This window comes from Aquarana catesbeiana, linkage group LG03 (assembly GCF_042186555.1).
Source record: "Aquarana catesbeiana isolate 2022-GZ linkage group LG03, ASM4218655v1, whole genome shotgun sequence".
NCBI lineage: Eukaryota > Metazoa > Chordata > Amphibia > Anura > Ranidae > Aquarana > Aquarana catesbeiana.
The window spans coordinates 624852915-624868074 of NC_133326.1; the positions used below are offsets into that span (position 1 = coordinate 624852915).

The following is a 15160-nucleotide window of genomic DNA, read 5'->3' on the forward strand; positions in this document are numbered from 1 at the left end:
CATTGGAGGTCAGCAACAGTAGCCCCCTTATATTTCTTTCATGATAGATTTTCTTGAATGAGATCTTTCATGTCATAGCACTCTGATCTTGTGGTTCTCTTTAGCTGTATGTAGGGCTTTTTTTTTTTTTTTTGCGAGAACGTGGGGGAACACAGTTCCGGCACCTCCAGCACAGAATGTATGTAATAGCAAGGGGTATTAGAGTGTGCTGGAGGGTCTATTGATGCTAGCTGCTGGGGGATTTATTGTTGTGGGGGTTCTAGTGTTGCTGGGGAGGTTTATTATTGTTGGTGGAAGGATCTAATGTTGTTGGAGGGGGTCCATTGTTGATGGGAGGGATCTACTGTTAAGGGAGGGTCTGTTGTTGCTGGCTGCTAGGAGATCTATTGCTGCTAGTAGGGGTCTGTTGTTGCTGGTGTGCGGGATATTTTTTGTGGTGGCTCTATTGTTGCTGGTGGTAGAAAAGGGGTGGTACTGGAAGGTGTGTTGGGGGTGGAACCAAGGGACAGTGCTCGGAGGTGGGTAGGGGGCAGGGACAAGGGTTGATTCAGAAGGAGGGAGTACCTGCACCTATTCCCTAAGAAAAAAAGCCCTGGCTGTATGAAATGGTGGGTCACAGTGGTTTAGCAGATATCTCTTATGCCTTGCAGCACCGAGGTCCTTGGTTTGAATCTTGGGCACTATCTGAAAGGAGTTTGGAGCACGGTTCAAATCCTGGACACTATATGCACAGCGTTTGGACGTTCTTCCTGTGCTTGCGTGGGTTTCCTTCCACACTCTAGAGCAGGAGTAGGCAACCTTAAAGATGTGGAGATCTACCTGAACAACATGGGGGGGAAGTCAAAGATCACCGGGCACATTGTCGCCCAGTGTTGCCTCCTCACGCCTGATTTAAACCTCCAATTACTGTACTACCGCGTGACGCGTCGCAAACTTGTGCGTTGCACAGAAATACAAAAAAAAAATAAAAATTTCAAAAGAAATTCTATTGAAGAGGCTGTCAAGTGCATCAGCCATGGTGTCCAGAGAGCTGGCCCAGAGAATCAATAGGAGTCAGATAAGACTGAACAGATATATACATGAAACATTTACATGGATCACCAGACAATTATACGGTTTTCCAATTTACATCATGCAGCATTAATGACTCGTAAAATGTTAATTTCAAAATGCCTAATACAGAGGAGTGGCTGAATGACATTCACAAGGCACTGAAAAGGTTTTTAAAAAATGCACGTTGCATCCGGACTCCAGTACACACACGAGATGTTTGTTTAGTTAATCAGAGCAGGAGACTGGAAAGTGGATGCGGTAAAGGCTTTGAAAAGAAAGACGGAAAGGTGTGTCTCCAATACTGACCAATCACTGCTCTTTTCAGCTCATTACAAAGCCGTGCCCCCTAGAGCTATGAAGCTATTTAAAGCAGTTTATATGTCACCTTTGGTAAAACAATGGTTACTGACTCATTCAACGTTCCTTAAAGTGGTTTAACGTCAAAGGAATTTTGAGACAACAAAAAAACAAGCTACCTACATTCTATGCGATATCATTAGAATTGCAGGCAACGCAAATCAAAATTGTGTAGAAAATTTGCCTGGTAATGACCTTAAAGTGCCTGCGATGGCTTTGCACGGAGCGGCTATAAACCTCCTCTTCTGGGGTCTCCGGCTGGTGCTATAGGCTCCTCCTATTCTAGTGCTATGGGGACCCAGAGCCGGGCTGTGTGCACCTATAGACAGACACAGTGTGGCTCAGTCCTAACCTTTGCTCCCTCTTCGCAGGCTTGAAAGGTATTAGTGTTATTTTCTAAGGGGAACCACTAAGAGTTTTTTGGCATACGGTTGTGCTCAAAAGTTTGCATACCTGCGCAGAAATCATGAAATTTTGCCATTGATACTGAAAATATGACTGATCATGCCAAAAAAGGCATAGTGATCATAGGCATAGGATAGAGATCATACGAAGCCTTCGGCTTCTTTTTAACCACCTCAATACAGTGCCCCCTTGTCCTGCCCAGACCAAATTTCAGCTTTCAGCGCTCTCACAGTTTGAATGACAATTACTCAGTCATGCAACACTGTACCCATATGAAACTTGAATCCTTTTTTTCACACATAGGGCTTTCTTTTGGTGGTATTTAACCACTAGTAGGTTTTTTATTTTTTGTGCCATCAATAAAAAAAGACCGTAAATTTTGTGAAAAAAATGCCTTTTTCTTTGTTTCTGTCATAAAATTTTGCTAATTATTAATTTTTCTTCATACATTTTGGCCAAAATTTATACTGCTACATATCTTTGGTAAAAATAACCCAAATTAGTGTATATTATTTGGTCTTTGTGAAAGTTATGGAGTCTACAAACTATGGTGCCAATCACTGAAAATTGATGACATCTGATCAGGCCTTCAGTACAGTGAATCTCATTTCTTGAGACACTAACATGTCAGGAAAGTACAAATACCCCCCAAATGACCCTTTTTAGAAAGTAGACATTCCAAGGTATTAAGTAAGTAGCATGGTGAGTTTTTTTAAGTTGTAATTTTTTCCCACAATTCTTTGCAAAAATGAAGATTTTTTTTTTTTAAGGAAATTGTCATATCAGGTTATTTCTCACACACAGCATATGCATACAACAAATTACACCCCATAATACATTCTGCTACTCTTCCCGAGTATGGCGATACCACATGTGTGAGACTTTTACACAGCCTGGCCACATACAAAGGACCAACATTGAAGTAGCACCTTCAGGTGTTTTACGAGCATAAATGACACATCTCATTTCTCAACCACCTATTACACTTTTGATGGCCCTGGAGCACAAGAACAATGGAATTGCCCACAAAATGACCCCATTTGGAAAGCAAACACCCCAATGTATAATCTATGAGGCATTATGAGTCTTTTGAACGGTTCATTTTTTTCAAGAAGTTTTTGGAAAATGTGGAAAAAAAAATGAAAACGCATTTTTTTTTTTTTACACAAACTTGTCAATTTATAAGATATTTCTAACACATAGCATGTATATAGCAAAAATTACACCTCAAAATACATTCTGCTACTCTTCACAAGTATGGCGATACCACATGTGTGAGACTTTTACACAGCCTTGCCACATACAGAGGCCCAATATTGAAGTAGTACCTTCAGGCGTTCTAGAAGCATGAATTACACATCTCATTTCATTCCTACCTATCACACTTTTGCAGGTCCTTGAGCACCAGCCCAGTGGAATTACCCACAAAATGGCCCCATTTTAGAAAGCAAACACGCCAACGTATATTCTATGAGGCATGGGCTGCAAATAGGTACTCAGGTACTCTGATGGGCTGGAGACAGGTATTCGGGTAACTTGATGAGCTCAAGACAGGTACTCAGGTAACTTGATGGGCTGGTGACAGGTACTCCGATGGGCTGGCGACAGGTACTCCGGTACTCCGATGGCCTGGCGACAGGTACTCGGGTACCCCGATGGCCTGGCGACAGGTACTCGGGTACCCCGATGGCCTGGCGACAGGTACTCGGGTACCCCGATGGCCTGGCGACAGGTACTCGGGTACCCCGATGGCCTGGCGACAGGTACTCGGGTACCCCGATGGCCTGGCGACAGGTACTCGGGTACCCCGATGGCCTGGCGGTGGAGGGAGGGGTGGAGGGTGGAGAGGGAGGGAGGGAGGAGAAGGAGGGGTGGAGGGTGGAGAGGGAGGAGAGGGAGGAAAAGGAGGACGAGATGAGAGGTTTTGAGGTGGATTTCCCCTTTTTGTTTTTGGCTTGTGTTTTTTTTTTTTTTTTTTAATGGTTTTTGGATTTTGGGGCGTTTTTTCATTAAGAAAAATGGTTTGGCATTTATGAATATACAAGGAAAACTCCCAGAGCCCGGGACACCTTTAGGGCCCCGGACAAGGGGTTGTTTTTGAATGTATGACTAAAAGAAGTTGGTTGCTTTTCACGTATCATTTTCATGCTTTGGCGAAAATGAGCCTAATGTACACTGGGTTAGCAGATAGGTATTGATACCATGTCATGCATGATTTTTGTAAAATGTATCCCTTGCTTTCTTCCAAACAAAAAGTTAAAATTGAAAAAAAAAGAAAAAAAAAACTATGCACATCAGCAGACAGGACATGACTGGCTACATGCTAGCTCTGGATCAGTGACTCAAAACCTCAAGCAATTAAGGGATAGGTCAGCGAGGGGTTTCCTACAACAGTTCTGTATACTCTGTGCCAATGCCCCAGCTCCTGCCTGCTCATTGGACTAGCAGCGATCATCACCAGACTGGCAAGGTCTACCATGAGCTCTCCTTTTTAGGATCTTACCCATGTTCCTCCCTCTCCCATCAATTTAAAGATCAAGATTAATTCAGCTTTTGGGGTCTTGTGTGTGTCTATATAATTACCAGTAGTTTTTTCATGTTCTTCACCCTGCCTCCTGCTGAACCGACAAGAGCTCTCATCTTTCAGATGCTGCAAACAGTACATGGCCGGCATCCAAAGACCACATGCAATTGTTCCTTGCCTCATTGCAAGCACTGCACTCAGTATGCGGTGAATTTACTGCAATAACCTTCAATTCAAGTACTTCATTCACATTCCACTTACACAATCATGGCAGATGCCAGCTCTGCCACGGACAAAGAATGTCTCTGGTGAGGTGACCAACAGATGTTCTTTACATGGACTTATCTGTTCAACAACCTGGTTCACTTATAAAAACACAAGCAAAGCAGAAAGAATGGTGCAGATACCAACGAATCACACCTGCTGCAATCTACATAATTGCTAATACACAATCATCAATATTAAAAAGATAAAAATATGTGTGTGTTATTTATACTGTGAATATATTTTCAATTCTGTTCAGCCACTTTTTTTAAACCGCACATGCTGCACTGAGTCTGTTCTATGCCTCCCTCCTTCTTTAGGCTGCCTACATAAAACCCCTCCAACTCTCAAGGTCTAAAAATTTAAGATTTGGAGCATTATCCAATGTAAAAGAGCTGGATTTGCTTATACTGTAAGACCTCCCACTCTTATGCTAGCCATACACTTGTAGATTTCTCTTGTTGAGCCCCACTCGCTGAACGAGAGCCCCACCTGCTGAAACAGGGGGAATCTGCACAGATGGCTGCTGTATTTAAACAGCCACAACATTGGCAGCTGCCTGAACACCCAAACAGTGACTGCAACTGACTGGATACAGTTACTGTTCAGCTGCCAATTTTCCACCTGGCTTTTTACATTTTTCAACTAAAGTTTGTTGAGCCTGGTAGTGCTGACAAGGCCATTCACAGCTCAAATTTCAGCCAATTAAGAAGGACTCATTCTAGATTAGAGCATTGCATGGCTTGTTGTTGCAAGTTGTGCAGTTCACAGGCAGAAAAAAAAATGAATCCCAGTACCTACAGGCCTCAAGTACCTTAAGGTCCACTGCAACTCTCCAGTGATAGAACCGCTAAAGGGAGCAAAGTAACCTCATTCTGCTGCATCACTGCCTTCTTGACCCTCTCTAGCCAAAACATTGCAAAATCATTCTTGCCAATGAGGAAGTGATGTCTTGTTTGTCTAGTTTCAGAGGGAGCAAGGTCTTGTTGGTTTAGCCTCTGTCCAGCCTCTGAGGGAGCAAATGTCTTATTCTTCTGGACTCAGAGAAAACAAGTCGTTTGTGGTCTAGTCTCAGGGGGAACAACGCCTTGTTGTTCTGGCCTCTGAGGTATCAACCTTGTTGGTCGATCCAGGGAGGGAGCCACACTTTGTTGGTCCAACTTCAGAGGGAGCAACATCTTGTTGTTCTGGCCACGGAGGGATCAACACCTTGTTGACCTGACATCGGAGATAGCAACACTTTGTGGGTCTGTCTAGCTGACAAGTTTCTATTTGCAACAGGATCATTAGTGTGTCATAGGCCTAAAGAAAACGTATGCTTTTATATAAAGCAAATTTACCCCGTCTTCCTTGTTCCACAAAATTATTTTACGAGGGTGGAATACTTTTGATCAGGGAGAGAGGATAAATGTTTTTCATGACTATGTTCAAATATGACCAAATATATAAAAGCTGGTTAATGCAGTTCTATAACGTATCTTTGGTACCTGGTAAGAAAACAAGTATTTCTAACAGACAAAATATGACCCAACAGAGGGACTATGTCTGGTACAGGGTTTGCTGGATACCTTTAGCAGATCTCTGATTGGTTTCCTGAGTTCCCAGCAAACGTTTTTTGCCAATTTGTTTAGAATAAGATTTTTCTACATTGCCCCACACCTACAAATGCAGATTCTTCATTTTATTAATTTGCTATAAGAAGAAACAGTGCTGCTGCTGAAACATCAACCAGTGTTTCCATTAAGGGAAGGGTCTCTATTTTTCCATCTAAAGCACTCTACTCAGCATTAGGATATATCCAGATAGACTCACTACATTTCAATACACTGCACTATGAACAAGACTAAATAGACTGAAGCTTTTGCAATGCATTTTATTTTTTAATCATAGTCACCTAAAACTGTTTCAGCATGATTTCAAGGAATGATTGGGTTTTCTTGCAAAGTTGAACAACATTGGTGGGGATGTCTAAAATACCTTCCTAAGCTTTGTGTACACACAATACTCTTCATCATCCCCTGCCTTCAACCTAGTGTCCTTATCCTCTTACCATACGAATAGGCTTCTCTCTCAGGTCACTGGTCTTCACAGGCTCCCCCTGGTGCACGGGAGCAAACCCTTTCCGGGCGAAGAGTAGCAGGAGGGCAGCATTGTCTCTAGGAGGGGATTGGTCATGAGGCAATGCCTTGCGGTATGTTTTGCAGTACACATCTGCTGACAGTAAAAGGCTGATCACAGCTGGCTTCACGTGTTCCTGTTCATACTGGTCTGTGTAGCAGGGGGAGACCAGCTCCTCAGGGACATCTGCAACAAAAACACAAAAAGTCGGTTAGAAAATTCAATGGAATTATGAAGTAATGATGCGAAATTGCTACACAATTGTATACACAATTTGCCAAAAAATTTACTTTTTTTTTACAATATATTACAATGGAATAAAATATAATGTATTATATTCATGCTGTGTCTACTACTTATTCTTCTAGCCTGGTGCTTCAGTAAGTTAGAGAGACTCATTTCTGCTTTTCAGGCCAGAATACTCTGGCCATACATGGATCGATATTCTTCCGGTACAGCCGGTTCAGCAGGAACCAGCCAAATTTAGATCTATATATGGCCACTGTGGTTGAAGAGAAGTCCATCTACCAGTTGTGGCCCATCCACTAGAGGTACATGGTTGCCGCCTCCCCTATGTACAGTGGCTGTAAGGTCTTATATAGACAGGTGTGTGGCTTACCTAATCAAGTTCAATCAGTATAATCAAACACAGCTGGACTCAAATGAAGGTGTAGAACCATCTCAAAGATGATCAGAAGAAATGGACAGCACCTGAGTTAAATATATGAGTCTCACAGCAAAGGGTCTGAATACTTAGGACCATGTGATATTTCAGTTTTTCTTTTTTTAATAAATCTGCAAAAATGTCAACAATTCTGTGTTTTTCTGTCAATATGGGGTGCTGTGTGTACATTAATGAGGAAAAAAAATGAACTTAAATGATTTTAGCAAATGGCTGCAACATAACAAAGAGTGAAAAATGTAAGGGGGTCTGAATACTTTTCGTCCCCACTGTTCTTTTTGAAGCACATGATTAGAGCCAGAGGCTCTAATAAACTTCAAAAAAGGGTGGTCTCGGGGCGCAGAGCACTGCACTCCAAGCCCACCCAGTTGTGTTACAATAGCGAATTAATATTCTGTATATTGTAACACTGAATCTCCCACCGGCCAATCAGAAGTGCGGGGCCCCGACTGACTCACAAACTGGGGAGGGGGGATAGTTTGCCCCCCCCACGAAAAATAACACCAGCCGCCACTGCCATCTACTGACTGAATTCTGTTCAACCACCCTGTTGGAAGAAAACACTTGATCAGCACTACAGGCTATAGATTGCAGCGCTGATCTGTGTATTCTGAGAGTGGGGAAGTCTCCCTGCTGTCAGAATACATTGCCACAGTGGGGAGGATCCCCTATCTACCGGGGATGTGTGGATGGGGTCAGTTTTTTGTTCAACTTTCTGGTTGAATTAAAAAAATCTGACTCATCTATGGAGAAATCCTCCTCGCTGAACTATTGTATTCTGACAGCAGGGAGACTTCCCTGCTGCCAGAATACACAGATCAGCACCACAGTCTATAGCAGTCAGATCTTCCTTTTGTAGTACAGAACAATAAAAAGGAGAATCGGCTTAGTTTCTCCAGGAGAAACAGAATAGGATAGCGATAGAGGTTAGATGCCAGAAGGTCCAACCTCCAAAAGGCTTAATCTTTTCAGATAAGTCTGTCTGTTTACAGAAGTCAGACTTATTATTTGAGGAAACAACAGTGATTAACTATGGAAACAGCTTCCCAAACTACCGATCTATGTCCTTCCAGACTGGTTATCCTGGGAGCAGATCACAATGTCCACAAGCATACAATCATTCCCTGATCCAGTTATCAGACATTAATCTCAAGTTTGTGGGTAGAGGGTTGCAACATACAGCCGAAATGCAACATTACATACAATGATTGGCTTAGATTCAGGCCATACTGGTCTTCTCTAGAAAGTGATAAAGAGAGCTTCCTCTGCTAGAGGAGCTCCTTAATATGAAACCATACTCACTGGAATAATTTAGGACTCTGTTGTAGAGTAGAGGAAACAATTAGGCCCCTTTCACACTGAGGCAGCGTCGGCGGTAAAGCGCCGCTTACAAATTGTAAGCGGCGCTTTACCGTCTGTATTCGGCCGCTAGCGGGGCTGCAGAGGCGCTTTGCCGGCGGTATAGCCACGCTGTCCCATTGATTTCAATGGGCAGGAGCGGTATACACTCCGCTCCTTCACCGCTCCGAAGATGCTGCTAGCAGGACTTTTTTTCCCGTCCTGCTAGCGCACCACTCCAGCGTGCCCTGAGGGCTTTCACACTGGAGAGACAGAAGCGGCACTTTCGGGTCGGGTTGCAGGCGCTATTATTAGCGCAATAGCGCCTGCAAACCGCTCCAGTGTGAAGGGGCCCTTAGGCTTTTTCATAGAGAGGGTGAGGTAACTTATTGTAGGCAGGTGCAGTCTGCTTTCTCCCCTGCAGGTGGTACTGTTCCGCAGCGGCACTGCAGTTGGAGAGGAAGTCAAGAGAAACATGGTTCTTCTATGGTTTCCTGGGTCACCAGGGAAGTGATCCAACTGGATACTGCCACCCCTTGTGACTTGAGCAGTCATCTTGGGTAAGGCAGAGCCTATTTAAGACCCTGGCTCCCAGGCTTGGCACACATTTTGTGAGTGGACAGAGCAAGGAAAGGTGCCCCGTCTGTTAGGGACAGTACTAGCACTATGGAAAGGTTCCAGATGAGGACGGACAGTGTAGGGGCACATGTAAATACCTTCCCGATTGGGCACTAGATGGCCAGGCTGCATTCTGTCCTCTCTCAAGAAACGCTGGAATCTGTTTCTTTCACATTGGAAACTGAGTGCACCCGGCTGGGTAGCCTTCCCACTGGGTTTGTTGAGAACTGTTGCTGCATTACTTCAATACAAGTCTTCTATTGCACCTGTCTGTGTGAATTATTGCCTCTGCACTACACGCTGCACTCCACCTATAGCCTGACTGTCACAATCTATGCTTACAATTTGCATTATTTATCTGCCGCTGCCTACAGTAAGGCAATCTCTGGAGAGAAAAACCTTGCCCTCAATACTTTTCAGTCTTTTGGTCAATCCTGTGCAGGAAAAGGAAGTACACAAACTAGGAGTTGAGTTTACATGTAGAAAGGTCAGTATTGAGGTTGTACAGAAAGCTAATGTGAAGATTACCACAAGGTTTAGCGTTATTGTTATGGGGAGAAAGACTATTGCACTAGGTCAAACTATTTACATTGTAAGGGCTCATATACACAGCTGATTTGGGTCGTGCACCGACCAGAATCGGTGCTTCTCTGAAGTGGGTATGCACAGGTGGGAGGAGTGCTGGATAGAAACTGTCTTAGTTCTAGGTTCCTGATCTGTCCCAATCACATGTAACCGCTCGGATGTGCGAACAGCTGTGGTGCTGTCATTGATCTGTACAGACTGCTGGCCGTGGCAGATATCCACGCACCTGTGCATACCCTCTGCGGAGAAATGCTGACTCTTGGTGGCATATGGACGAAACTGGCCCTGCGAATGAGTCTTTAGAGACCTTATAGCTACCAAAGCTGGGGATCCTGTAGCTAGCTCCAAAAACTGCAACACAGCCACAGCGACTGAGCTTTAAATCTCTTGGAATTTCTGCGACAGTTTTCACTGCAGTTCATTTTTTCTTAGCAACAAATAATTCTGTAGCTACTGCAAATATTCTCATGTGACGTGGGCCCTTAGGGTATTTCTCTCTGCACTGGGAATTTTTTGCCAGAAGCTATTATTGCTGATCTTCACTAAAAGCGAATGCATCAGCCCTCATAAATATGAGACAAGGAAGGACCTGTAAAAAAATGGGCAAAGTTTGAAAAATATGGGTATTCCATAATTTGCATTTCTATGCATAGACTACACTTTTTTCAAGGCCTAATATTTTATAAACACACAAATGGGTTTTTTTAGCTACTGTTGTATATAAACAATTAGCACGTCCGCGTATTTTAGTCAATTGCCAAGAGTGAAGCAACGGAAAGTTTAATAAAGTTTATGTATAGCCAAAACTTTTTCCTTTTTTGCTTTGCACGGAGTAGGGAAGGCCATTTTTTGTAGTCTGTGTCCAGCTGGGGAGATTTCTCGACACTTCTTGTCCAGGAAAAGCAACAGGAAACTAGAGGAAATCTTCCCAAAGTAAGGGGAATTCTCATATTAAGACAGCTGTCAACAGAACAGGTGTTCTCATTCAATAATTCACCCTCAACTCTTTTTCCTGATGACAGCTCAAAAAGTTTGCGTTTCTGCTCACTTTTTCCCTAACATTGGTCATGGAATAAAGAGAGGGTAAAGTTTCCCACCATTAGTACAGATAGCAATCAAAACCTAACCCATTCCCCCCTGCATTCAAAACTAAAGCTAGCCGCCTCAAATTTCAGCCAATTCCTGCTGAATTTTTACTAAAATCTGAGCCATGGTTGGCCCTATCACCACCAAGTTTGACAAAAGTCTAGTTAAACATCGACTGAGCTTGGTGGAAAATCCTATTAGATGTAGTCTTTGTTCAGGTATTTAGGCAGCCAAGGGTGATACAGCTGTCTGAATACAATAGCCAGCAGCAGAGGTTCTGCCATTCATGCTGTTTAGAGTCCATTCATGAAGGGGATTTAGAACACCCTAAAAATTCCATGGGGCATGAGTTTTCTGTCTGGAGTGACAGATAGGTGTGTGCAAACAACTGCGACCACTCAGCACATAGAATGCAATGAAGGGCTGACGGCAGCCGCAGCTATCGCACAGCCAGCAATTATCTGCTGTTCGGGTGAGATGGTCATAGCCGGGCTCTGTATTTCTGCATCCAGCCATGATCATGCAGGTAATTACTGGCTGTTTGAACAGGCAGTAGGCAGATTCTTGCTGCTGGAATTTGCATGATATGCTAATCACTCAAATGAATGGACATTAAAGCGGAGTTCCAGCCTCAAAAAAATTTCTCTTAAAAAAGTCAGCAGCTACAAAAACTGTAGCTGCTGACTTTTAATAAGGAAACTTGCCTGTCCAGGGAGCCTGCAATGTTGCAATTCGTCCATCGACTTGGGTGCAGGCGCCGCCAATGCAACTAAGGGAAACCGGCAGTGGAGTGGTGGGGGGAGGGCTAGAGGCAGAAGAGGAAATTACGAACCTCGTGGTGGTGAGGTTAGGATAAAAGTACACCTATGTACTTCAAGAAAGGTAAAAAAATAAAATGATATATATATATATATACACACACACACATTATATATATATATATATATACACATACATACACACACACACACACACACACACATATACATACACACACAGGTGGGGGCGCTGAAGCGCCAGAGTGCTTCCCTCCATCCTCCTCTCCTTGTTCGTGTCTCCTGTGTTTCCCAAGCCCGTTCCCCCTCCCCTCTCCTGTCAGAGGAGGAGAGAGAAGCAGCCGGAGATCGGAGTGGCTGCCTCTGTGTGGAGAGAGACTAGCCGCGCAGTGACGTCGCTGAGGGGGCGGTCCGTGCCTGCAGTGACATGTGTTCTCCTCCTCTCTGTCTTAACTTCTGCCTGCTGCGATCTGTTCTCCACCTGTTCTCCCATCTGTGTTTATGTACCGTAATTGAGGGGAGGAGTTTTTTCCTGGGGGGTCTGTACTAATGGAGGGGGATTGGTTTGTCCTGGGGGTCTGTACTAATGGAGGGGGGGTTTGTACTAATGGAGGGGGATTGGTTTGTCCTGGGGGGTCTGTACTAATGGAGGAGGGTTGGTTTGTCCTGGGGGGGGGTCTGTACTAATGGAGGGGGGTTGGTTTGTCCGGGGGGGTCTGTACTAATGGGGGGGTCCTGAGGGGGGTCTTAACTAATGGAGGGGGGTGGTTTGTCCTGGGGGGTCTGTACTAATGGAGGGGGGCGGTTTGTCCTGGGGGGTCTGTACTAATGGAGGAGAGTTGGTTTGTCCTGGGGGGGGTCTGTACTAATGGAGGGCAGTGGCTTGTCCTGGGGGGTCTGTACTAATGGAGGAAGGTTGGTTTGTCCTGGGGGGGGTCTGTACTAATGGAGGGGGGTTGGTTTGTCCGGGGGGGTCTGAACTAATGGGGGGGTGGTTTGTCCTGAGGGGACTTAACTAATGGAGGGGGGTGGTTTGTCCTGGGGGGGTCTGTACTAATGGAGGGGGGGTGGTTTGTCCTGGGGGGTCTGTACTAATGGAGGAGGGTTTGTTTGTCCTGGGTGGGTCTGTACTAATGGAGGGGGGTTGCTTTGTCCGGGGGGTCTGTACTAATGAGGGAGTGGTTTGTCCTGAGGGGTCTTAACTAATGGAAGGGGGTGGTTTGTCCTGGGGGTCTGCACAATGGAGGAGGGTGGTTTGTCCTGGGGGGTATCGCTGGATCAGGTGAGAGGGCCAATCGGCCATTTTCTACTAACGTCCATAGGAACTGCAGTCTCTGACCATCTCCTGTATCATGTCTGCAGTCTCTGACCATCTCTTGTACCATGTCTGCAGTCTCTGACCATCTCCTGTACCATGTCTGCAGTCTCTGACCATCTCCTGTACCATGTCTGCAGTCTCTGACCATCTCCTGTACCATGTCTGCAGTCTCTGACCATCTCCTGTACCATGTCCGCAGTCTCTGACCATCTCCTGTATAAAAATATTTTTTAAAAACAGTCATTTTCGGTATTGGTCAGTTTCGGTATCGGTTTTCGGCCTAGCGTATTTTTCATTTTCCGTATCGGTTTCGGCACCAAAAAACCCATTCGGTGCACCCCTAAATAAAACCTTTTGTAAAAGAAAATTGTAGCATAGACAGAGGATTCTACTGATCAGAGAAATCTAAACATGTATGCTAGCTTAAGATAAAAAGACTTTCTCCCACTGAGTCAGTTACTAAAGATGTTTATTGTGATAAGATACAGTATAGGCGCTTATTACACAGTAGTGAAGGGCTGATAATTTTTTCCAGCAGTCTGGAATTTCTACCATTCTATTTGTCATTCATGAATACACAACTGTTAGCAATATGCCTGAGTAAATCTGTCATGCCAGCAGGGTGTTTGTTAAGAATTAGGAATGTATAATCCCATCAGGTTTTATACAGTATGGAGCAAAAAACGCAGAAAGCGGATAATCTCAGTAACCAGTTTATAAACCTCCTTAAAGACCAAACCAATGACATTGGGACAAGAAGGAACCTGTAGTAGAAAATTAAAAAAGCACTCCCTAGGAAAACTCTTAGAATAAGAGGCCCTGCCTATGGAGTACCTTCACTCTTATCACTTACAAGTAATGTAATGTAGGGAAGGGTGATCAGACAGCAGGGATCTATTCAGTAAAAAAAAAAAAAAAAAAAAAAGAATACTCCCCTGGAGTGCAGAAACGTTGAGCTTTCCAAACGTGAATGAAAATAAGACACAGGCTACGGCCTAACCTAATCACACCAGCAGGAAAAACTCGTTAGGCAACTTTTTTTTTTCCTTTTGCCACATAGGACGAAAGCCGAGTTGTAAGGGGACTGATGTCTCTTTAGAAAACATGGCACACAGACAGATCTCCTGTCATGTTCAACCCTCAAAAGAACAATTACTGCATAGAAAAAACAAACATTTTATTCATTATCATGATTCAGTACCTCAGACCACAGTTTACATTAAAAGCGGAGCTTCGAAACGTATTAAGAAAAAAAACACTGGTTAATTCAGTTATGTAAATCAACACCTAAAGCCTTTTCAGAAACTGGCACTTCTGAAAGCCTTAGACCCCATACATACCATTAGATTTTCTGCAGATTTTTGTCTTCAGATTTACCAAAACCATATAATATGAGGTCAAACCTTTAGGCTGCTTTCACACTGGAGCATCGGCGGTAAAAAGCGTTTTTTAGCGGCGCTTTACCGTCGTTTTTGCAGAGGTTTTCGGCGCTTTTAACCCCTGCTAGCGGCCGAAAAAGGGTTAAAGCGACCTGCACAGTGGCACTTTGCCGGCGGTTCAGCGGCGCTGCCCATTAATTTCAATGGGCAGGAGCGGTGATGGAGCGGTGTATACACTGCTCCATCACCACTACAAAGATGCTGATTGCAGGAGTTTTTTTTGCGTCCTGCCTGCGCATCGCCTCAGTGTGAGAGCACTCGGGCTTTCACACAGACTGTAGGGGAGCCGCTTTTCAGGTGCTTTACAGGCGCTATTTTTAGCCCAAAAGCGCCCGGAAAATGCCTCCAGTGTGAAAGGGGTCTAAGAGCTTCAATTTGGAAATAAAAAATAAAAATAAAAAAGTATCACAATGCAATGGGTCAAACTGTCCTTGCCAAATATGGAAGAACAAAACAATGTCTGCACAAACTCATGGTCATATAATATTGACATGCCCAAAAACCATAAACCTTTTCAAGTTTTGGACACCCTTCCTATCTTCTTCCCATACCTTAAACCTATAAAACAACTGGCCCATTGTAGCCACCCAAAAAAAC

General features: G+C 44.1%; 1 protein-coding gene across 3 annotated transcripts in view; it reads right to left on the reverse strand.

Annotated features, from left to right (window-relative positions):
• Nucleotides 1-15160, reverse strand: part of CAMSAP3 (calmodulin regulated spectrin associated protein family member 3) — a 165092-nt gene that overhangs the window by 65815 nt on the left and 84117 nt on the right. For all 3 annotated transcript variants that reach the window (XM_073622378.1, XM_073622379.1, XM_073622380.1), the window contains exon 2: nucleotides 6654-6907. In XM_073622378.1, coding sequence (XP_073478479.1) covers nucleotides 6654-6907 — 254 coding nt within the window. The remainder of the gene's footprint in view (nucleotides 1-6653; nucleotides 6908-15160) is intronic.